We start from the raw sequence: 25,369 nt of genomic DNA on the forward strand, positions 1-25,369 counted from the left end.
CCCCCGTTGTATCGTATTTTATGAACGATTTCTATTGATGGCGGATAAATATATAACAATGTATTTAATAACATCGCTTTGTTAATTATCTCGGTAATCACAAATGCATAAATTATTAATTGTCCTAGTGAACAAGTGCTCATGCGTTCCGATGGGACCATGAATTATTATAATCGTTCTACCAGTAATACATTCAGGGAGCTTTAAAATGAGGTTAAATTTTAAAAACCTGTTCATTTTTTTTGTAATCAACGACCTATTTATATTTCAAAATTTCTGTCCTAGCAACATTATCAAATTTCTATTGTTTTGGTAATATATAATATTAAAAAAGACCAATACCTACCTAAACGTTAACTTTTTCAGCAATAATTGCCTTGGTAAATTTTAAACTAAAAAATTAGTTTTTAAACAACATTTTTTAACAAAGTAGTTACATTTTCAAAAAATAATTTTTCATTTAAGAAAGAAACAACCTTTCATCCAAAAAAGATGACTGTTGAATTTAACCAGAACAGATAAATTGTCAGAAAAATTGTTAAATCTTCAACTAAAGTGTATTTTTGTTCAATTAAACAGTTGTACTTTTAAATAAAAAAGAAACAATTTCTGCCAGAAGAGATGAATTTTTGGAACGTTAGGATCATCCAATCCAGGAAGATTTGTTATTCAAGGAAGAAATTTCAGCCAAACCGTTGAATTTTTAAGCCAAAAAGGGCTTGGTGAGAGAAATTAGTTCTCCTCTGAGTCTGCTTCTATTTAATATTTTAATCTTAGACTTGAGTGACGGAATAAAGAGAAAATCATAGAGAAGATTCAGCATGGTGATGAGAGAGGATGAAGAAAGGACAGTAGGCTTAATTACAGGAGTTAAAAGTTGAACCTAAATATCGAAAAAAAGAATGTGGTTTGGAAAGGGGAGTTAAGAAAAAAATAATGGATTTATGGATATAATGGAGTAAAATTCGAAGGAGTAGAGGAGTTTAAATATTCAAGATATAACTTACACAATGGAGATCATAAAGTTCATAGAAAAGAAAGGACACCAAAAGCAGTAGGGGTAAAAAAATGAGTATGAAAAATAGGAAAAAGCAAGTGTAAAAAAATTTTGAAAGGAGAATGTAATAGTTTGATTTGCTTGAATGATCCGTATTCGGCTATGGAGCTGAGTAATGGAACTGGAAAGAAAGGAAGAAAGGAATGAAAAGAGTTTGAGAGGTTACATGAAATATGAGGTGGACGCTAGTATACCGAAGGACTGGATACATGGTGAGAGAGGAAGCACAAAGTGATATATTAAGCACTAGAACGGGAAGAAGGAAATGGAACTTTGAGACGAGGATGAGGGAGAAAAAAGGAGGGGAGTTAGCGAGGAAACGGGAGGAGTGTTAACGAGAAAGTGTTTGATGGAAGTAGAAGAAAGGAGAGGAAGGAAGAGCGAGAGGAGTTAGTAAGAAAGTGTTTGATGAAAGCAGACGAAAGAAGAGGGAAGAAAAGGGAGAGGAGTTAGCGAGAAAGTGTTTCATAAAGGTAGAAGGAAGAAGAGGGAGGAAAAGGTAGTGGAATTAGCGATAAAACGGAAGAAAAGGCGAGGGGAGTTAGCGAGAAAGTGTTTGATTGGAGGTAGAAGGTAGGAGAGGGAAGAAGCGAGAGGGGAGTTAGTGAGATAGTGTTTGATAAAGGTAGAAGGAAGAAGAGGAAGGAAAAGGGAGTGGAATTAGCGAGAAAACGGGAGAAAAGGCGAGGGGAGTTAGCGAGAAAGTATTTGATTGGAGGTAAAAGAAAGGAGAGGGAGCAAGAGAGAGGGGAGTTAGTGAGAAAGTGTTTGATGGAGGCAAAAGAAAGAAAAGGGAGGTTAATGGAGGGGAGTCGACAAGAAAGTGATTGATAAAGGTAGACGGAAGAACAGGGAGGAAAAGAGACGGAAATTAGCGAGAGATAGAGAGAAAATGCGAGGGGAGTTAGCGAGAAAGTGTTTGCTAAGAGGTAGAAGATAGCAGAGGGAGGAAGAGAGAGAGGGGAGTTAGTGAGAAAGTGTTTGATGAAGATAGAAGAAAGAAGAGGGACGAAAATGGAGGGCAGCTAGCGAGAAAGTGTTTAATGTAGGCAGATGAAAGAAAAGAGAGGGAAATGGAGGGTAGTTGGCAAGAAAGTGATTGATAAAGGTAGACGGAAGAACAGGGAGGAAAAGAGAGGTGAATTAGAGAAAAACATGAGAAAGGGCGAGGGGAAATATCGAGAAAGTGTTTCATTGGAGGTAGAAGAAAAAAGAGGGAGAAAAAAGGAGGGGAGTTAGCGAGAAAGTGTTTAATAAAGGGAGAAGGAAGCAGAGGGAGAAAAAGGGAGGGGAATTAGCGAAACAACGGGAAAAAGGCGAAGGGATTCAGCGAAAAGTATTTCATGAAGGCAGAAGAAAGGAGAGGAAGGGAAATTGAGGGGAGTTAGCAAGAAAATATTTAATAAAGGTAGATGGAAGAACAGGGAGGAAAAGGGACGGGAATTAGCGAGAAAATTGGAGAAAAAGCGTGCGGAGTTAGAGAGAAAGTGTTTGATTAGAGGTAGAAGACAGGAGAAGGAGTAAGAGAGAGGGGCGTTAGTGAGAAAGTGCTTGATGGAGGCAGAAGGAAGAAGAGGAACGAAACTGGAGGTGAGTTAGTGAAAAAATGTTTGATGGAGGAAGAAAAAAGAAGAGGAAGGTTAATGGAGGGAAGTTAGCAAGAAAGTGATTGATAAAGGTAGACGGAAGAACAGGGAGGGGAATTAGGGAGAAAACGGGAGAAAAGGCGAGGGGAGTTAGCGAGAAAGTGTTGGATTGGAGGTAGAAGAAAAAAGAATGAGAAAAAAGGGAGGGGAGTTAGTGAGAAAGTGTTTGATGGAGGTAAAACAAATGAGAGGCAAGATGATAGAATAAACAATACTGGAAGAAGCTAGAAGGTTATTAGGGATAGAGATATATGAGATGGGACTGTAAAATAATTGAAGAAGAAACATGGAAAAATAATTAATAAATTGATAGATGATGATGCGATAATCAAAATATAATAGACAGTATAAAAAAAGTAAAATAGGAAAGAGTACCAAAGTATTTAAAAAAGGAATAAGGAAAGAGAAGATGGACGTTACAGGCAAGAACCGCAATATTGTAAAAAGAAAGAGAAGGAAGAGGGCAGAATCTGTGAGTAGGAAACGAAGATAAATATAGAGGAAGCTAACAAGAGAAGGTGGTAAAGGTTTTAGAAGAGGATGGATTGGATTCGGTGTAGATGAATGAACTATAGGGCGATAGAGGAAAAAATGCGAGGAAATAAGAAAAATGGTAAGGTTAAGGTAGAAGAGTAGAAGAGTAGAAGAAATGAAGAAGAGAATAAAGGACGTGGAAAAGCCGTTAATTGCCATTAAATTTGTTCTAATATTTGAGAAGCCTCCCTGGGTAGATGAACGTTCAAGTTCAGAACCTTAATGGAATGTTAGTGAAATGTCCTCTTCAGGAATAATCGATATCGGTTCTTCCGGTAGGGTAAAGAGCTCGTTTTTTTACCTGATAACAACTTGCCAGATGCCGCCTTTGTGTCTTGACAAGATTCAGCGCTAACACAGAGAAAAGTCCTCGTAAACTGTAGACGTTTAAGTGCCCGAAGCGTATGTCTGATTCTCGAGAGCAATTACAGGAAATACCCTCACTAATAAAGAATTCGAGGAAAAAGAAAGAGTAAAGTGATAGAGGGGAAGAGAAACTGATTATAAGAACATGCGATTGGCAGTTGAAAGAAATACGGATAAAGAGGAGGGAATGAATGAAGAAAGTCTGCGAGAAGTGAGATGCAACTAGTAAGAAATAAAAAAATCAAGAAAGAGTTAAGAGTAGCTGTATATTTATGAGAATTTTTCCCTTATTTTTCGTGGAATCTGTATTATCATCACAGAATAACAGATTTTTCTAATGTAAACAGGCTACATAGAGCCATGAATAAAAATAAAAAATAATTAAATTTTGTTCAAGGAATCTGTATTATTATCAGAGAATAACAGAATTACTTAACGTTTTTCACAGACTAGATGGAGCTATGAATAAGAAATTTTTCTAAACAAATTATATTCTCTCTAGTAGCTTAATGGGAAATTATCTGACCGGAAACCGGAAGTTCTGTGGTTCGATTCCAAGCAAGGCAAAAGGAGAAAGTCTTTTTACAGAAAAAAATTATTAAACATTTTTCTCATTTATAACTCTATGTAGTCTGTTAATACGTTTAGAAAATCTGTTATTCTCTTATGATGATACAGATTTTTTTTAAATTTGCATTGTAACACCTGACATAATAAGGCGCGTATTTCTGAAAAAGGATTCTTCTCTCGATATCTCTAGTATCTTCATGGGAAAGCACCTGACTGGAAATCGGAAGTTCTGTGGTTCGATTCCCAGCAGAGTAAAGGAAGACCTTCTTTAGAAAAAATGTAATTAAAAAAATTTTCCTCTAAATTTTCCTTACCTGAATCAAAAAAGAAAACATTTTTAATTGAATCTGTACTGACTTGAAAAAAATTCATATGCAAAACCTCTCTGAAAATAGAAAAAAAATAATAAAAATTTAAAAGATTCTTCTGATGAAAGAAGCATGGAGAAGACGATCCGCAAATTACTTAAGACAATTTTTGGGGAATAGGGGTTTGCTAAAATCTTATTGTTTCATTTCCAACAAATTACATGGATTAATATACAAATATTTTAATTTTCAACCAAACCGATGAATTTTTAAAGAAGAAAATTAACTTTTTACCAAAATAGATAAATTTGGAATAAAATAGATAAATTTACAGCTTACAAAAATTAATTTATTAAAAAAATGAAATATTCATATTGAGAGTTTAAAAAACTAATTTATATAGTATAATATGAATTGAAGATTTTTTTAAACCAATAAAAATAGATGAATTTAAAACCAAATGGTTGTTTTTCCAACAAAAAATGGAACAGTTTAAGTTTTAGTTAAAAAAATTAATTTCCAGAAAAAAATTAATTTTGAAAAAGAACAGGTATATTTGCAAAAAAAAACTTCCTCTATAAGGAAACAAAACCAACGAATTTTTATGAAAATTTATTTTCGGCGATAAATAGTTGTTAAATCTTTAACCAAAAAATAGATTATTTTTCAAACAAACAGGCGGATTTTTAAACAGAATGTACAGATTTTTAATATATTTGTGGAATTTTCAGCAAAATAATTAAATTTCAAACAAAATGTTTGAATTCAATGCAAAAAGACGAGTTTTCAATCAAATAGTTAATCTTGAACAACAACAAAATATTATTTTTCAATAAAAATGGGGGCCCAATTTGCAAGAGGAAGTTTTTATTAGGAAAATTTATTTTCATACCAGAAAGGCGAATTTGCATCAAAAAAGTAAAATTTTCAATAATAAAAAAAAGGGTTCTTTTTTAATCAAATAGTTTAGCTTTCTACCAAAAAAGTTGAATTTTAAGAAAAAAGGGGATATTCCACCAAAATTATGACTTTTAAACACAGTTATCAAATTTGCAACAACAACAAAACAACAAAATTTAACATTCAATCTTAAATAGTTCTATTTTTCCATTGATAAAAAAAGGTGTTAAGAGAAGAACAAAAAGACATTTTTTAGATAGTTTTTTTATTTTTTCTTGTACATTTCTCGTAAAATTTTTCAAAATTATTTGAAATAGTAAGAATTTTTACTTCGAATAAAAAATTTAAATCCTGGACACCTACGCTCACTCAGAAAAAAATAAATAAAAAATTATTTATTTAAAATTTACAGGTATATTCGAATGATTGTACAAAATAAAAAAATTAAAATAAAAAGATTGGGCCAAACTGTTACTTAGAAAATATTCAGGAATTTAAAAATATTTTGTAGTTATTAAAAATATTCTAATACTTGAAAAGATTTCCACAAATTTCGTGAATATTTTTTAATGTTATTTTATTATTTCGTACAGCAATTCCATTAGTTGCACTGACTATTCAGTTAGTACCAGCAACTAAGTAAATGGTTGTTCCAACCAACAATATAGCGGTACCATATCTTACAAACTAAATAGTTGCTACAACTAACCATGTTTTTCACTGTACGTAAAACCTGTTTTAAAGGGGGGGGGGGGGGGGGGGGGGGGATATTAAAAACTGAACAAATTCTTCTAATGAAAAAGTCGTCAATTTGAAAAGACAGCTTTGGAGAAGGAACAATCAGCACGTTTGATTGATCAAATTCTGTCTAGAATTTCAGTACAAAGAAGAGAAAAATCAGGGAACATTTTTTTACGCCCTCGCACTTTAGTGTTGAGTGACTGAACGAACAGGAAAAATAATCTCTGTCAGATTGGGAACAGGACATAACTGGGAACGGATTGCTCGTCACTCGTAAACGACAAGGAAATGGAAGCGTGCTGGGAAAGTCGTTAAGAAGAAGCGATAACAGGGGCACAAAGCCAGAACGCCATTTTTTTCTTTTTTTTCGAAACCCCATTGAAGTTCATCTTTTTATAGCGTCTGCTGCTTCAGATAGAGATCGAAAACCACGACCTGCATAATGGCAATTAAATTAATTACTATATGAAAGACAAGTGCTTGATGCAGAAATTGTTCCATTTAGCTCAATTTAAACTTCTGTTACATATGTTCAGTTCCGTCAAGGATATTCGTTCGCTTTACGAATCGACTCTAGAGCCATGCAGAACAAGAGAATTCGTTACTAAATTATTTAAGAAATTTTAGATATTGACCTTCAAGTGTGGCCGTGCGGTCTGATAGACCGCACCATGTTTCTGACCCAACCTAGACAACGTTAAACCTTGAAGTGTCGGTCAATAAACTAACTTACACCACCATCTATTAGAAACTTATGGAACTTACAAGTATTTATAACTCTTTGTCCTATAATAAACATTTTATTTGTAATAAAAGAATATTGAGATGATTAATAGAAATAAAAAGTATCCTATCCTTCAAGTTGGACCAAATTACACACAGTATAAAAATTTTTATCACGATCGGTTAAGTAGTTTCAGAGTTTAGTGGCGACAAACATCGTGGCAAAAGATTTTTACACATAAAGATTATTTTTGTTATTTTTATCAAGGCTAGACAGTTAATGATATTGCGCTTGCATTTAGAGGCCGTCTATAAATTACGTATAGTTTTTACGTAATCTTTACCGAATAATTTTTATTCGTCAATTTATTTCGGGGCCATTCAAAAATAACGTTCGAAGATTTAGATGGACTGGGGAATTTTTCAAAACCTTACTCTTTTCTATTAATTAACAACAGATAATAATTTTTAGTTAATAATTAATAGTAAATAATTAATTGACAGTTATTTTTCAATATAGGAGTTGAATTTTCTGCCAAAGAAGATAAATTAGAAAAAAATTGACAAAAGTTTATATTTTAACCAAGAAACGATTTTTAATTTGAATTAAAAACAATTGAATTAATAAACAAATGCGAATTTTCAATACAATATTTCAAAACAAAGGCCACTAAAAGATATAACAAAAAGAGATTCATTTTTAACCAATCAGTTCTATTTTGAATAAACAAACAAAAAAATGCAATTTCCACCTAAAAAAGAATATTTAAGTCAAGAAGACGAATATTCGACATAAGTTGAATTTTTTAAGAAAAGTAAATTTTTTTAATTCATACGGAAAAACTTTTTTATCTGAAATGTTTAATTTTCAAGAAAATACATCAATTTTTATATAAATGCTTGAATTTTCAAACTCAAAAAGATCAACTTTTAGCTCTCAATGAAATATTTAAACCATCAAATCAAAAATGAATTAAAAATTTTTTAAAAATGTCTGCAAAACCGTTGAATTTTCTACTAAACTGTTAAATTTTCAAACCAAAAAGAACTTTTTTTAAATAATGTTCTAATGTTCTAATGTTTTTTTAATTAATCCACTTGGTCAAAAATTTGATAACTAGGTTTTAAAGTTGAACTATTTTCTTAAAAACTGGAAATTTTTTTTCTTTTTTTCTTAAAAATTCCACCTTTTGGTTGAGAATTCTTTAATTTCATTTAAATTTGTCTTTTTTGGCAGTAAATTAATCTTTTTATTAAAAAATTCACGTTTTTTAGTTGAAAATTCAACTTTTTGATTCAGAATTCTTTAATTTTGTTAAAAATTCGTTTTTTAGGAGAAAACTATATTTTTGTTTAGAAATCCATCTTTTTGGCTAATAATTCATCTCTTTTGTTAAAAATTCAATAGCTATGTTTTAAAGTAGAAATATTTTCTTAAAAGTTAGAAAATATGTTTTCTTTCTCAAAAATTTAACATTTTTGTTGAGAATTCTTGGATTTTATTGAAAATTTGTCTTTTATGGTAGAAAATTAATCTTTTTGTATAAAAATTCATCTGTTTTAGTTGAAAATTCAACTTTTCGTTTGAGAATTCTTAAGTTTTGTTAAAAGTTTGGGTTTTCACTAGAAAATTAATCTTTTTGTTTAATAATTCATCCTTTTGGTAAAAAATTTGGTTTTTCGGTAGAAAATTATGCTTTTTGTTTAATAATTCATCCTTTTTGTTAAAAAATTAACAACTAGGTTTTAAAGTTGAGCTATTCTCTTAAAAATTAAAAAAATTAGTTTTATTTCTTTCTGAAAAATTTAACTTTTTGTTCGAGAATTTTTTAATTTTATTGAAAAATCATCTTTTATGGTAGTAAATTTATCTTTTTTGTTTAAAAATTGATCTTTTTCAGTTGAAAATTCAACTTTTTGGTTGAGAAGAATCTAACGACCAAATTTGGATAACCGCCATAAAATGTTCCTATTGCAATCTGAAAAAAAAAATAATATTTTTTTTCTAAAAAAGAAAAGAACAGAAAAATACTTCCTTTGGACAAAAATAAAAAAGAGGAAATAAATATGAGAAGGCAACCAACAAACATTAACTTAATTATTAAACGTTAAATAGGATTTTAAATTTGATTTTAATCTTATTGAAATTTCTTAAATTTTTGCTTAAAAATTCATTTGTTTCGTTAAAAATGTAACAACTAGGTTTCAACTTTGAACTAATTTTTTAAAAATTCATTTCTTGTTTGACGATTCCAAATTTTAATTAAAAATTCATCTCTTTGGTTTGGATTGAACTGTTATGTTTTTTGATTTTTGGTTGAAAATTAGTTTTTTTATCAGTTAAAATTATTTTTTAATTGAAAAGTTTAACTATTCAATTTTTGGTTAAAAATCTACCTTTCTTAGTTTAACTCTCATCACTTACACGGGGTCAGACTGACCCCAACATCAACTCCAGACTAAAATTTGATTAGGATTTTCACAATTTTTTCCATACTCAGAATAATTTTCATTAAAAAACATTAGAAACTAATTTCTATATATTAATTAACGTCTGTGAATTTTTTCAAGTTGAGAAGATGCATATGACTGTCACATAATATTTAATTAGGCACTTACCAACAATCACTTTGCGTTGCTTTCAGGGGGGGGGGGATAAGCAAATCAGTGGTTGTGTGTGGGGGGGGGGGTAAAAATTCATAAAATTGATAACGTAGTCAGACCTGTTGCATATATTGTTAATTATTAATAATAAAATACGATTTCTGTCTCTCCGCATTGAAGCATCCGTAACAGCGTCTAGTCCGTAGACGATATCTGAACGCAATTATTCTCAAGCATGCACCTACCACTTGACTTAAATGTCGAATTAATTAACTTCTCGTGGACGAGTATAAACCATAATCTTTCCAAGAGAAATCATACATTTACTAATAGGCATATTTCATGGCAAATCACGTTGGCTATTTATTAAAGTTCTAAAAGCATTAAGCGTCCATTCCAAAGACTAATTGCGTTAGTCGTTAATTGCGTTGCGGCGAGGTGGATCGGAAATTTATTACCCATAGAACAGTTTGGAAAAAGTCCACTGGATTGCAGATACAAGCACCTCCTGCACGCTCCCGCACGCAGCCATACGCTGCTCCGGCACGCACCCATACGCAGCTCCGGCACGCACCCATACGCAGCTCCGGCACGCACCCATAAACATTGTATACGCGAGATACGCACACCTTTATGGGCGTATTCTCACGTACTTGCTTGTAGATAGGTTGGTACGGTCGAGATTCGCCCGATGGTAAAATCAAGTACAGGCACTCTACAAGAGTAATGAAATTGGTATTGTACTTGAACGGCGGGTTTATTTTGTGCCAATGCCGTGGCCATACGCTCACGCGCGAGATCTCTTGAGGTAAAGGTCAAGGAAGCCTGGAATAAAAGAGTTCTCGTTTCGCATGTCACTTTCTTCTCAGTGCAATATCTAGCAACATAAGATTTCAGCGATTCGTCGCGGGACTCATCCCATTCCCCAGGGAGCAATTCAATCCTGCGATTTCATTTGCGATAGCTATGATTATATATTTCGTACTTGCAGGCGCGGATATACAGGGAAAAAAATTCTTCTTGAGGAATTGTCAAATTTGTTCCGAAGTGGTGGAAATGAAAAACAGTAATAATTAGGAAAATGTTTTTTTTTTATATATAGTCAAATCAGCATTTAGTGCCTGTTTGGTCACGCATGAGTGAACATTACGCTGTTCCGCTCAGCCGTCCCCGCGGCGTCAAATCTCGGAAACACTTAACCTAGAATCACTAAATCAAGATTAGACTGTACTTTAGAGCTTTTTTTAGGAGATTTACAAATATTCAGAGAGAATTTTTTAACCAATCAATTTAATTCTACTGAAAGAAAAATTAACAACTAAATTTATCACAGGAAACAGAGGGAAGCAAATCAATCTTTTGGTTTAAAATAATGTGTAGCCCACAAAATATAGGTGATTCGGGCTTCAAAACTTTGAAGAAGAAAAAACAAAAAAGTTTTTCAGATAGTTCTCCAGCCGGATTTTTTATTTGGTTTTTTAATTTTTTTCTAAATTACTAGTATAACGAAAAAAAATTGATATTTCTCTATTTGATGTTCCGGTGCTCGTCAATAACAGGTCGATGCAATTACTTACTTTTCATAGAGTAACATTAACTTAAGTGAGTCCATGATGATATAATCAAATTAATTTGTTATAAACAAGATATTCGTTGAAAGTTTTTTTTCTCTTACGTGAATGATTTTACGTCTTTTTATTTTCATTTTATGTCGCGAAAAATTAGTATGGAAACAATATTATAATAAAGATTTATATTAAGAGTTTTTTTGTTGTTATTATAAATAAATTTAATAAACAAATACATTATAGAGACATATGCTGACAGAAGAATTAGTTTTTTCGATGACAGTTTTTTAAATTAAGAACTTCGTAATAATTTCAAAAAAATTTATAATGCATTTTTATTGATGATTTCTCAAAACAAATTCGATAAACAAATGCATCATTCGGGAATCTGTCGATGGAAATTCTAAGAATTTTTTTATGTGAATGCTTTTAATTGAGAACTATGTATTAATTTTACCAACATTCATAATTATTTGACATATTTTATGGTGTTTCTTAATAATATAATTTAATAAATAAATTAATGCTCATGATATGAAACATACTTTAAAATAATAATTCGGCTATAAAAAATTTTTCTTTATAGTATCATGATTAAACATTTTTAGCTAATGTAGAATTAATAAATATAAAAAATTAAACATTGCACGATATGATCTTATTAAAAATAAGTTCAAATTCAACTTTTTTTAAATCTTATGTTTAACTAAAACATTAAAAAATGTAAAGCTGTCGATATAAAATTGTTGGTTAACAAACATTTTAAGTTGATTAACTATAATTAAACAATTTACCCACTTTATAGTTAAAAATTGATAGATTAACAACGAAACGTTTCTATTCAATTTTAAATCACATTCAAATATAGTTTTAGTTTGAAATATTCAATTTTTTAATTTTTTAATTTAAAAATAATACATATTTTAATATTTATTAATACTCGACCGTTAATTTAAAATGAGCATTTATAAATCAAATATTAAAAGCTGAAGAATTTATAACTGAATTAATCATTCCAAACGACTTAAAACAAAAATATTTAAAAAATTGTTAGGTTAAAAAAATTGTGATTTTTATTTTTGAAATTATATCATTTAAAGCAATTTAAATGATATAATTTCAAAAATTAGAATAATATTTGTTCAAATTTTTAATTTATTAATTGATTCAGGTTATTTGATGCTTGAATAAAAAATTTCTAATAAATAATTTGTTGAGGTGTAATTTTAAAAGTTAAAAATTTAGAAGAGTTCCATTTTAAAACAATTTTTAAGTTATCACCAGGGAATTCAGAATAATTAATTATGGTTATAATATGTTAAACTAGTTTCTTGAAAATTCGTTGTTTTTTGTCAAAAATTAATTTTCTTAACTGAAACTCCGACTATTTATTATTGGTTAAAAATTTATCTTTCTTAGTTGAAAATTCGTGACTTTTGTTCAAAATTTGTCATTTTCTCCAAAAAATAATCTTTTGTGAAAAATTCATATATATTGTTAAATTTTCTTGTTAAATTAATTAATTAATTGAAGTTAAAATTGAGAAACTACTGTTTTGTTGAGGTTTGGTTGAATTTTTTTTTAATCCATGTATTTTGCTGAAATTTTGTTTTTTTTTATTTGTGCATGCATTCAAATTGAAAATCCATCTGTTTAGTTCAGAACTATTTTGTTAAAAAATTCTCCTTTTTCCGTAAAATCCTAATCTTTTCCGTTGGAATATTTTGTTTTTAGTTTTAAATTCCATTTTTTGGTTAAATGTTCATTTTCTTTGTAGAAATTTTACCAATTTAGTGAAGAAGTATTTCTTTCCTATCTGCAATTCAACCTTTATGTTGAAAATTCATATTTTCGGGTCAAGAATTCAACTACTTTAATAGAAAATTAAATTATTTGGTTTAAAATTTTTGTTTATAAAATATAATTTTTATAAATTTTTAACTGGTTTATTTAATGTTACAGGAATAATTATTTAAATTTTATCTTAAAATTTTATTGTTTGAAATAATATAAACGATTATTAAATTAATAGATATATTGCGAAATCATTTAGTTTAACAACATTATTATATAAATTATAATTGAAATTTTGATTAAAACCTAGAGTTAGTATAGGCTAAATTACAATTAAATAAATTTATTATATTAATGTTTTAATTATGTTAATGATGTAATGTTAAAAAACTTGTTATTTATAGATTAAAATTAAATAATACCGTATTTTTATTTTAACGTCATGTAATCAAAATTTATTAACTATTTAATATTGGAGCTATATTAATTATAAATTTTACATAATTGAGTCATTAACAAAATATGTTTTTTTAACGTTTTAGTTATAATAATAATATTTTCATGATTTATGTATTTGCAAATTATAAAGCTTAATAATATTATGTTATACATGCTTATAATTTTTACAATAATATTATGTTCATGTTTCATATTTTAACATTATTTACAAATTAAATATTTAATACAATTTCAATAAATTTTAAATTGGTTTATTCAATGTTACAGGAATAATTTTTTAAAATTTTATCTTAAAATATAATTTTGTTAAATAATATGGAAGATTATTAAATTAATAGATATATTGTGAAATCATTAAGTTTAATAATATTATAATATAAATTAAAATTTAATAATAAAAATAAAATATCAAAGTACATGAAGATTGGATTTTAATTGTTTAATATTTAGCAATATAAATATGTTATTTCCTCTCAGATTATGTAATTAAATATTAGCTGTTACTTTCGTAATAAAAGTTTCTTTTTTTCTTTTAAATCCTTGTATTACAATTATATATTTTTCTATGGTGCTTCCGATATTGTGAAATAAGTATTTAAATTCAATTTTCTAAATTATAGGTACACATATTTTAATTTTTTTTAACTTAGTTAGAAAGCTTATTAATAAACTAAATATAGAGAAATGCAGTTTCAAATTTGAATGAGAATATAATGTAAATATTATTTGAATTTTTTCATGAAAATAATAGTGTAATGCTTTTTATGTTGTAAAATGATTGATTAATTATCAACTGATTTGACCAAAACACACATTTTCTGGAATAAGTTTACGAGTTTATTAATAAAGAAAAATTAAAAAAATGCAATTTTAAATTTAAAGAAATGTATTAACTAAAAATTATTTAAAGTTTTTAGTGAGAATTATAGTTTAATGCTTCTTATATTTTTTTAAATGACTAATTGATATAAATTGAAGATTTTTTTAAAACATTTAATTGAATAAAGATTAAAATTTATAACCTGAAATTTAAGTAAAATAAGTAACGAATGAATTAATTATTTACTTGTAGGTTATATAGTGGAACATTGAATATGATTTGCATAATGTAAATCAATTTATTTTTTAAGTACCTCTATTTCAATTGAGTAATTTTTCGTAATAAAAGTTCTAATTAAAAAAATATAAAGTTAAAGTTATAAAAAATATAAAGTAAATAAATTAGATTTTTATATATAAAAGTTCTAATTAAATATATTTATATATATTTTAATGGCCTTTCTTTTGTAAAATGGTCAATTGATTATTAGCTAATAAACGTTTTCTGATTATTAAAGTAAATAAAGATTGAAACTTAGTTCCTGAAATTGAATTAACATAATTTAATTATTGACTTAAAGGTTCTATAACGGAATATTGAATATAATTTGAATATTAAAAGTTAATTTATATTTACAATTATAATATTTCAATTAGATAATTTTTCAAATGATTCTGATGTACTGAAATATATATTTGCATTCGATTTTTCAAATCATATGGAAATACGTTTGATTTTTTTTAAAATTAGTATCAAAAGCTACCAATAAAACAAATTTGCAAAAATGAATGTGATATTAAAAGAAAATGTAGAGTACAAATTATTTCTATATTTAAATGAAAACGATTGTTTAATGTTTTTTGTGTCATCATTAATAAAAAAATTAATTAATTCTTAGATGACTAATTGTTTCACAACATCAAACTAGATAAAGATTCAATCTTAACTTTTTTTAAATTAAGTATTTATTTAATCTCTTTTTTATTTTCAAAGAGATAAGTAAAATAAAATTATTGAAAAAACTTATATTAAGAATTATAACAATAGAAGCGTCTTAAAAATTTCGAAAGATTTTGAGATAAAATTTTTTAAACAGTTATGGGAAAATTTTAAGCAGTTAATATTTCATTTTGAAATAATAATTTACAATTTTGCAGATTTCAAAATTGTTTTTAAAAAAATATGGAAGATTTTAAGACAATTATTTCCATTTTCCAGGATTTAATTTAAATTTAGGTAAAATTAATTTTTTAGGGCGTCAAGAGAAGGAAAAATAGAGTTTAGATTCATGGGGAAATGTCAAAGAATTTTTTAATAATGAGTTCTAAGAGTTTATTACAAAAGATTAGAAAGGGTTTCAAATTTTTTCATAAAATTAAAAAAAAACAAGAGTTTAAAAGTTTTTAAATCAACATCGTGCCATAATATATAATTTTAAAACAAATCTTAGTAAATTTAAGATATATGTAGAAGTTTTGAAACGATTAAAAAACAATGAAAATTTATAAGATATTTTAGGACTTTTTTAACAATTCAGGATGATGACGTAAATTCTTTAGGTTCCCAAAACAATTTCTTTCAATTTTTCAATTTGAAAAATGAGCTTTAGGAGAAAATTCAAAAATATTTTGAAACATCAAATATTTCCTTAAATTTCGAAAAAGAGTTGTGACAAAAATGTGTGGAAAACTGAAAACTTAGTCTCCAGTGAAGAAATAAATGTTATTCAAGTTCCTAGGAAAAAGATTTTTTGGAATTCAAGAAGCTTTGCATAGATTTAAAATATCTTAAACCTTGGAAGAATTTCCGAAAATTTATGGAATATTTACAATTTTTTTTTAAATTATACAAGCCCTAAATATCTTTTGAAAAGGCTGAAATTCTTCTAATAATTTGTAAAATCCTGCAAAATCTATTTTTTTTTTACAAAACATTTATTAAGTTTTTTAAACTAATACAAAAAAAAATGTTACGTAACTGCAGTTAGGATGTGGGAAGGTAAAAGGATTTAAAATAACGTTACGCAATATGTGAACAAGAATATTAGTGTTCAGAAAATTTTTACAAATAAAGTTTTATTAGAAAATTGAGTAAATAAAAAAAAGTACAAAAGTGAGCGCGCACGTGCGTGCGCACATAATTGTACATTATTGATACATTATTTTTATCAAAAATGCTCAATTTTGAGGTTAAGTATTAAAAAAAAAGATTTGCTTCATTCGAACAAAATCTTTAATTAATTTAAAAAATATATATTCAATGTAAACAAGAACTTTACTTATTTTAAACAAGAAATTTATTTAAACATACCAAATATTTATTTGACTCAAACAAATCAGGACAAACAAAAAATCTATTTGAATCAAACAAATATTTGTTTGACTCCATATTAAAGAAATAATTTGTTTGATTTAAACAAACATTTTTCTCAGTGTAAAGTGGATAATACAACCTACAGTGGATGATTGATTAAAAATACTAATCTATGTAAAGAAATTAATATAATTTAATCAGCATTCAAGACACGATACGTTTTAATAAATTCAATTAAAAGTGTATTATTTTACATAAATTTTTGACGTGAATTAATGACTATCCACTGTAGGGGGTTTCCCCTACACGATTTTTCTGAAAATGATTGAAAAGACATAAAAGGTATCCTCTTGTTTGAAACGTGGAGGATAATTCGAAACCCGCTGTCTTGAACATATAATCTAAGATCGTGATTCGTGAAACGAGCCTGTCCAGGAGAAGAGGATCGTGGGGTCAAGTGCTGCTGCTCCATGGCATTCAAGATCCCCTGGGCATAGACATATAGGTGTCTCTTCAGGGGGTCGTGACTCCCACATCAAAATATTCAAAGCCACCTACATACTTAAAGTTGTCCTTGCCTTTTTAAACTCTTAAATTATACTGCCGTCTTGATAAATAAACTATAACCAAACTGCACTTGGAGCAAACAGAATCAAAAACATCCTCCCGCATCGCGGGAACATTCTTTAGGCGCGCTGCGCGCGCAGCTCGTGAGTTTGAGCGCACCTAGGGCGCGCAACTTTTGGTTCTCGCGCTCCGCGATTGGTGGTAGTTAATTCTTTTTTGTTAAAGCTCCTTCGGCTTTAACGAACACATTCTCATCACGTATCTCCTGCTTCACGCTCGATTTTATTTTAAATGTGGTCTTTTCTACACGTCGTCACTTCCGTCCTTTTCTATCGAATCCAACGAAGTAAGGAATTAATTTTTAATAAAAATGTAGGTGTACAGTATCTTCATTAGGACGACGGTATTTCATCGCATTATTTTTCCGACGTCGATGCACTATATGGCTTGCTGTCTCTTATTTGTGATAGCCCCCCCCAAGTGGTACCGGATGCAGGAGCAGATTGCACCGCGTACTATGCGGAGAGGGTTTACCAGCTCACTAAATTATTATCCAGTCCTTCTATTCCTCCCGTTTATAGAAGCTTGCTTTTCATTTAAAAAAAAGTTTTTAATAAAAAATTCATTTTTTCAAAACGTGGGTACGTAACGTGCGGGATTTACACATCTGGTGAATGCAGATTTATGGTTATTATTTTATTTCGTTATTACGAGTGTTCCATGTTTTACCGGTTAAACGTCTAACTAATTCAAATAATTTCTACGTTTAACTGACTTCACGTTTATACTGTAGAAAAGTTCTTTCGGTTGAAATTTGCAAATTTTCAACTTCTCTTCTTTATTAAACAGTTTTTTTGTTAAAGAATTTGTATTAAACAGTTAATTCAAGGATTCGAAATCTACGTTGTGACCCAATTTTGACTACGGATTTTAAATCTACCTTAAAAAACATTCAAATCACATGACTTTTTCTAATTTAGTCCGCCATATTGGATCCGTTATTTTGAATTTCTCAATTTTGACACCCAATTCGTCATCAGCGATAAGTGACAAGTGCTCATAAATCCATCATTGCCAGTTAACTTGCTGAACGAACTTCACATATAGGTCAGTTTTTCCAAAAAACATTTAAACAAAAAAACATAACTCGCAACCCACTGAAGCACGTCTTAAAATTTTTTAAATTTTAAACTATCCGCCTTTTTAAGCAATTCCCCCCCCCCCCCTATTTACAAGAAAAAGTGAAAACATATTTTAAAAATGATATAAACAAAGAGAAAATAAGGATATGTTTAACGAAAATGAAGGTGATCAATTTTTTAAAATAAAATTAATGGGAGTACTATATTAAATTCAAATGTTTACGCTTTTATGTTTTAATATTTAATGTAAAAATATTGCACTTTTAGCAGAATAGATGAATTTTTAACCAAATAGTTCAATTTTTAACTGAAAAAATAAACTTTTAACCACCCAGATTGATTTTCTAACGAAAAAGTCAAATTGTTCACATAATATATGAATTTTTTACGAAATAGTTGAGTTTATAACTAAAAAAACTTATTTTTTACCCAAAAATTGTTTAGTTAAATTTTCAGTTACAAAATTATTTTTATCAAAAGAAAAAGAAATTTTCAATTATATATTAAAATTCTGAACCAAAATCGATACATTTCATTCAAACGGTTATATCTTTAACCAAAAAGATGAAATTTGGATCGTAGGAGATAAATTTTCGAAAAAAAACTTAACATTTCAAATAAAAAAGAAAATTTTTTACCAAAACTTCAATAGTTACATTTTCGCTTTAAGACGTTCATTTTTACTTACAAAAATGAATTTTTTAAGGAAATAGTTACATTTTCAACCAAAAAGATGAATCTTGAGCCAAAACCTTTTTTTTTTTAACAAAGATCTAAAAAAATGTATTAACAAAGGCCAGCAAAATGTAACATGTGAATTTTCAACGTAAATATATTTTTATTTTATATCAATAACAATTAAATTAACACTAAACAAACAATTTTAAACCAAATAATTATATTCGTAACGAATAAGATCAATTTTGAACTAAGATTATAAATGATCAAACACAAAATAATTTTTAATAAATCAGTTTAACTCTAAACTAAGCAGTTGAATTTTCAACTGAAAAAAGATAGATCTGCAATAAAAAATTATCTAGTTAAATTTTAAGCGGAAAAAAGGGATTTGCAACACAATAGTTAAATTTTCAACTAAAGACATAATTTTTAACTAAAATGATTAATCTTTAACCAAAGACATTAATTTTTAATAAAGGCTAAAGAATGTAATATGTGATGTTTGAACGAAAAAAATATTTTTATTGCAGATCAATAATAATTAAATTCAACGCCAAAGAAAACGCAAATTGCCCGAAATAATTAAATTTGTAACGAATTAGATCAATTTTGAAGTAAGTTTTTCATCAGAAAAAAAAAATAATTTGTAACAAATCAGTTCTGTAAATAAAGTATTCGAATTTTTAACGAAACAAGACAGATTTAAATTTAAAAATGCAATAGTTAAATTTAGAATGAAAAATTGATTTTAAAACAAATTTAGATGTTTACATTTGTGCTGTGAAAAATTTAATATGAAATACAAAAAATTTGAATTAAACCACATAGTTTAATGCTCAACCATATTGACATTTTTCATTCAAGAAAAAAAAGTTTTGATAAATTTATTAAAATTTCCACAAAAAGTTAAATTTTTATAACGAAAATATGAACTTTCAACCAATAGTTGAATTTTGTAACAAAAAGTCTAATTATCAATCTAAAAAGGCTCATTTAAAAAAAAGTTGAATTTCCAAAAAAAATGTTTACTTTTAGACAAAAATATCAAATTTATTTCACAAACCGGTTCCATTTCCATTAAAATAATTAAATTTTCAACCAAATAATGCAATTTTAAACCAAAAACGACAAATTGTCGACCAAAAATATAAGTTTGATTTTTTAAATAAATATTGAAGTTTATTTTTATCACTTTTAAAATATTAGACTAGAAAACTGAAAATTTGTTTTGGAAAATAAAGTTAATTTTCCTTTTAGATTTATTGAATATTAATTTTTGCTGTTGGACAAAATAAAATCCGAAATAGGATTTTATAATATGTCAGGCTGCGAAAGAAATGAAATGCAAAACAAAATTTTGAATTTAATAATATCCAGAAGTTATTTTAGATATTAAAATGAATTTATTCACGTTTGATTCAGCCAAGACATATTAAAACAAATTAAAATAAAATCTTCAAGTTTTATAAAATGATATTTTTCCAGTGAAATATTGAAAATTACTTTAAAATTTCTGAAAGTTTTTATATATTTATCCAGTTTTATCTATTTCCGTAATGAGTCTTCAAATGGAATTTACAGTTTTTTTGAAGATTAGTTTTCTCTTATGGATAGATGTCGAAACTGAGAAGATTTTTTCTTTTTATTTACGTTTGATAATCGAATCGATAATATTCCGAAAATCGAGAAACAAAAAATTTCTGAATATTAAAAAAATTAATTTATCACATTTGGCTGCTTACTTCCTAAATATTATTATTTATATTAATCGCGAGCACACCTTTTAGTACCGGGTTTATTATACTCTAAAAATTATTAGATTTTCTTTGAAAAGGGGTCAGTTTTCCGTTCTGAGTTATTGAAAAAATTAATAAATAAAAAAGTTTCATTTTTTTATATTGCTATTCTGGAGTAGTTTGTTTAGTTTTATAGTATTTAAAGATTGCTTACATTTAAAGTTTGGGTTTGTAAATGCTCATTACAAAAATTTTCGACGTTTTTATGTTTTTTTTTGTTATTGTTGTCACAAGTTAGAAATGAAGAAAAAATAGGAAATTTCGTTTTATTGTTTTAATTTCGTTGTTATACCACTATGCTAAAATGATTTGTTTTGTTTTGATTTCCTAAGAAAATGTCTTAAACCAAAAATTTTGACAATTTCGACAAATAGCAATATAATATTTATATTGTTCTGTATTTATGTTGATCCTTTAATAATTTTTCGAAAATCCTTGTAAATTGTTTAAATAACAAGTGTTTCTTATAAACTTTTAATGTCACCAACAAAAGCTTTCGAGATTTTTTTTTAACAGAGAAAAGAAAAAATGTGAAATCAATATTCGGTCATCAATTTTATACTGTATTTCATTACCGAACATTTTTTTAAACATACTTGGCTTTAATTTTTTGAATTAAAACTTTTGACTACCTTCAAAATAAATAAATCAAATATTATTGAAGAAGACCCTGCAGTCGTTAATGATCCTGCAGTCGATAATTATTAATTAAAAATACTAATCGATTTTAAATAACTAATTTTATCTAATTAATATTTAAGACAAAATGCCTGTTAAGATGTTAAAATTATAATTATTTTACATTTATAGTTGATGATAGTTAGGGATTATCTAATTGAGGATCATTATCCACTGACCGAATTCTTTTTTAGACATTTTTGTCAAGAGGATATTTTTTCATATTACAATAGGAATATTTTATATTGGTTGTCCAAATTTATTCATAGGATTCTTGGTTTTATTTCCAGGAATTCAATATATTAACTTGATTATCGGACGTTAAAGATGATTTCAAATTTTATTTCAATCTAATTTACATTTTTTTAATATTAAACTCTCCAATTCTTTTATTTGGCGAAATTTTTTCAGATGTGGTGTTTTGGTGAAATATAAATATCCCAATAGGCACCAAATTCGGCGACGTCTTTACGACATCTTTACGACAATTTTACGACATCCTATGTCCATGTCGTTTCGGTGTCTTTACGATATCGTAAAGACATCGTCAGATCATACGATTTATTTACGATACCGTAAAGACACCTTAACGACATTGACATAGGATGTCGTAAAGTTGTCGTCAAGCTGTCGTAAGGATGTCGTAAAGATGTCGCTAAACCTTGTGCCCACTGGGATAATATTGGTATTAATAAACCATTTGTATCTTTTTTCGTAGACTGCTCTACACACAGGACCTGCATTACAGCAGCAGCAGCAAATCTTAGAACCCAGAATGGCTCAACTGGAAACGTTGGAAGCGAAGGTAAGCCTATAAAACCCACATTTGTAAATATGTCACATTCTTTGAGACCCTAGGTTCACTTCACCCGTTCTCCTCAATTTGCTCCATTCTTCCCAGTGGGCACAACATTTGGCAACGTATTCACGACATCTTTACGACATCTTTACGCAACTTTACGACATCTTATGTCCATGTCGTTTCGGTGTCTTTGCGATATCGTAAAGACATCGTCAGACGATACGACTCATTTACGATATCGCGAAGACATCTTAACGACATGAACATAGGATGTCGTAAAGATGTCGTAACGATGTCGTAACGATGTCGTAAAGACGTCGCCAAATTTTGTGGCCAATGGGTTCTTCGTGTTAAGTATAAAAAATAAGCGAACCTTTTTTTTCTCTAGGATGAAATTGACAGAAGTTATGGCGATTTAAAAAATACCCTGAAAATGCGAAGTTTCACCAAATTTTCACCTTGCGTTTTTTTTCAAAAAGTTGAAAATTAAAAAAAGTTATAGCTGTTTTTCGAAAAAATTTTAAATGCGATTTTCTCTAAAGGCAATCGTTTTTTAAAAACATTTTTTTAAATATAGCTGATCACAAGATCTAAAAATTACGCCTTACAAGAATTTCCATTTCTATTTTATATGGGAATAAAAAATAATTTTTTGTTTGTTTTATTTATTTGTGTTTTTTTATGTGGAAAGCTTTAGAATAATAATTTTTAATATTCAGATATTCAGACAGTTAGTTATCAGGATGTTTGACGATCCATTACTCTAAAATATATAAAACAACAGAAGGTTTTTCAAAAATGCCTACGTTTTTTAAGTTAGATGATAAATTATTTAAAGATAAATTGCCAAAGTTTGTGGTTTGTGGTTCTTTTCAACAAAACTTGGGAGAAAATTGCAGATTTAAAAATTGATTCTAAAACATAGACTATGTAAGGCGCTAAGACCCTTCTACCAAATACTTTCAGAACTAGTAAATTCTCTGGCGGGAAGATTCAAATGTGGTTAAAATGGAATTGATTATTTATGTATAGAATCAATAATTCTTAAGTTATTATACTTGTGCACGAATTCTACGAATACGATAAGTTTATCGCGCCTTAGGAAATCTGTATGTGAGTATTTAACCGAATTTAACTACATTAAAACTTTAATCAAAGATATTGCTCAGTTCTCTGTCCAAAGTAGATTTTGAGGTTAGGAACTTGCGATCTTGGGCTATTTTTAGAATCGGTAATGGGTCATAGCGCCGGTCAGACGCCATAAAAAGAGGACCTTTGGACTCACAAACAGGAAACTGTCACTTGAAGAGATTGGCGTTTTACCGTGATAAAAGTTGGACTTTGGAACGATTATCCTTGAACTTTCACTCACTTTTTGCCGAAAGCAGTAGGAGGAGCAAAGTGACCTCATTTATGATTGGTTATTCAACACTAAAAGTGAGTGACGTCAGCATTTTGATTGGTTAAAAGCTAAAAGTAAGGATCAATCCCGCCCAAAAACGTGATCATAAATATGGATGCAGAGCTCAGAAAAGTCAGTTATATTTACCAGTTCTAACCTGATTAGAGGTTAATTGGCGGATACTTGTCACTTCGGCGCGGTCTTTAAAAAACCTTGAACCTGCGTCTCTTAGGCTTTTTAATGTTTCAGAAGAATTCAGATAAATTCAAAGGGATTACGAGTCATCGATTTTGCGTTCGCCCACTACCAACAAAGTACCTAAAAATAAATCCTATGAAAAATATTAATTTCCCGACTAATTCAAAACGGGCCTTCGTGTAAAGGTACCCTACCAAAGAGAGAACAGAGCAAAAGAAAGACGTATGGCGCGAAAGATTTAAAATTATACAGTTTTCGAGAAGTAAATAAGTATATACAATTCTAGATAATTTTATTTTGTTGGTAAGTACAATAAGGCTATGATAAATTTTTCTAATATATTCTACATCGGATCTTTTGCTAATAGAATTGGTATGTTTTAAAATATAGAAAAATTCTTTGCAATTTCTCTTTCTACTGTTTTCTCATAATTGAGAATTTTAGTTTTTGAAAAATCAAAGCAATGTTCATACTTATGCGATTGTGAAACTAGCGGTGAAGTTCTGTCATCTTTCTTACAATTATTTCCATGCTCCTTAATTCTAGACATAATGTATCTTTTAGTTTGTCCTACATATACTTGTTTACATTTGCAAATTGAAAGATGTTTAATCTTTGTTAAGTAAAAATGAAAAAGGATCCATTTTGTATTTAAATAAAACTTTTAAATTGATAGAACTGACAATTCTTTTTAGAATCTAGAAAGTTCTCTTGAGGAATGTGACGTTTACATTTTATCTAGTTCAAAGGTCTGTATGTGTTTATTTAAATTACTATTGTTATTGTTGATGAACTGAACCCTTATGTTGGTATGTTCATTAATTAAACCGGTAGGATAATAATTAAGCTTTAAAGTTGCGGTGACTTTATTAAAGTTTTTTTCTCTGAATCCAATTCTGTTAACAAAAGATCGGATGTAGAATATATTAGCAACATTTATCATAGCCTTATGTTAGAAGTTTTAGCATTGTATTTGAACATTTTGGTTTTTTTCTGATTTTTTAATCTTAACTAGTGGAGTTTGTGCTGCTCGAGATACAAATACTTTAACTATGTTGTTTTCTTTCGTAGTCTTGCAAACATGACATTTTGTAATTTCTGATAGCTCCTTTATTTTTTTTCCGTTCTGATAGCTTCTTTTTCCAAAACTTTTCAACTTCTTCTTTAGGCAAGTAAATTAAACTTATTGCTGTCGTGTTTTTTTGAACTTTTACCACAAAGTCGGATGCATTTTGTATTGTTTCACTAACAGATTTCTCAAGATTTTGATTTTTCAAGTAGTGTTTCCCTTATCCTCCGATTGCATCTACATGACCTTTGCCGTGTTCTATTTCCGAAACCATTATTTTTATATTGTTTTAAAAAATTTTCATTTTATGTATTTGTAAACGATTTTTACAGTGACTAGCCGCGCCATCGAAAATTTGAGTTTCATCAATTACAATACAGTTAGTTAACTTTTGGATGCATTTAGTAATGTTTTGAATCGCCAATATAACATGGGCTGAGTCAAGTTTACAATCATCGCTTATAACAACAAAACTTTTTTTAACATCGCCGTGTTGACCAATATCAGTAAATATTGAAATTAACTTATTCACCCAATGATTTCTTTACACAAAATTTTTTATTTTCACAGTCCAATTTTCGTCAAAGTCAATTTGTACCACAAGTTGGCGAGGATTAGATGCGCATATTTC

The 25,369-nt window shown here is 28.4% G+C and overlaps 1 protein-coding gene across 1 annotated transcript in view; it reads left to right on the forward strand.

The window, feature by feature from the left end:
* Nucleotides 1–25,369, forward strand: part of LOC117179090 — a 146,394-nt gene that overhangs the window by 31,880 nt on the left and 89,145 nt on the right. Inside the window, exon 4 of the mRNA XM_033370739.1 lies at nt 21,986–22,072. Coding sequence (XP_033226630.1) covers nt 21,986–22,072 — 87 coding nt within the window. The remainder of the gene's footprint in view (nt 1–21,985; nt 22,073–25,369) is intronic.

The sequence above is a fragment of the Belonocnema kinseyi genome, chromosome 8, assembly GCF_010883055.1.
Source record: "Belonocnema kinseyi isolate 2016_QV_RU_SX_M_011 chromosome 8, B_treatae_v1, whole genome shotgun sequence".
Classification (NCBI taxonomy): domain Eukaryota; kingdom Metazoa; phylum Arthropoda; class Insecta; order Hymenoptera; family Cynipidae; genus Belonocnema; species Belonocnema kinseyi.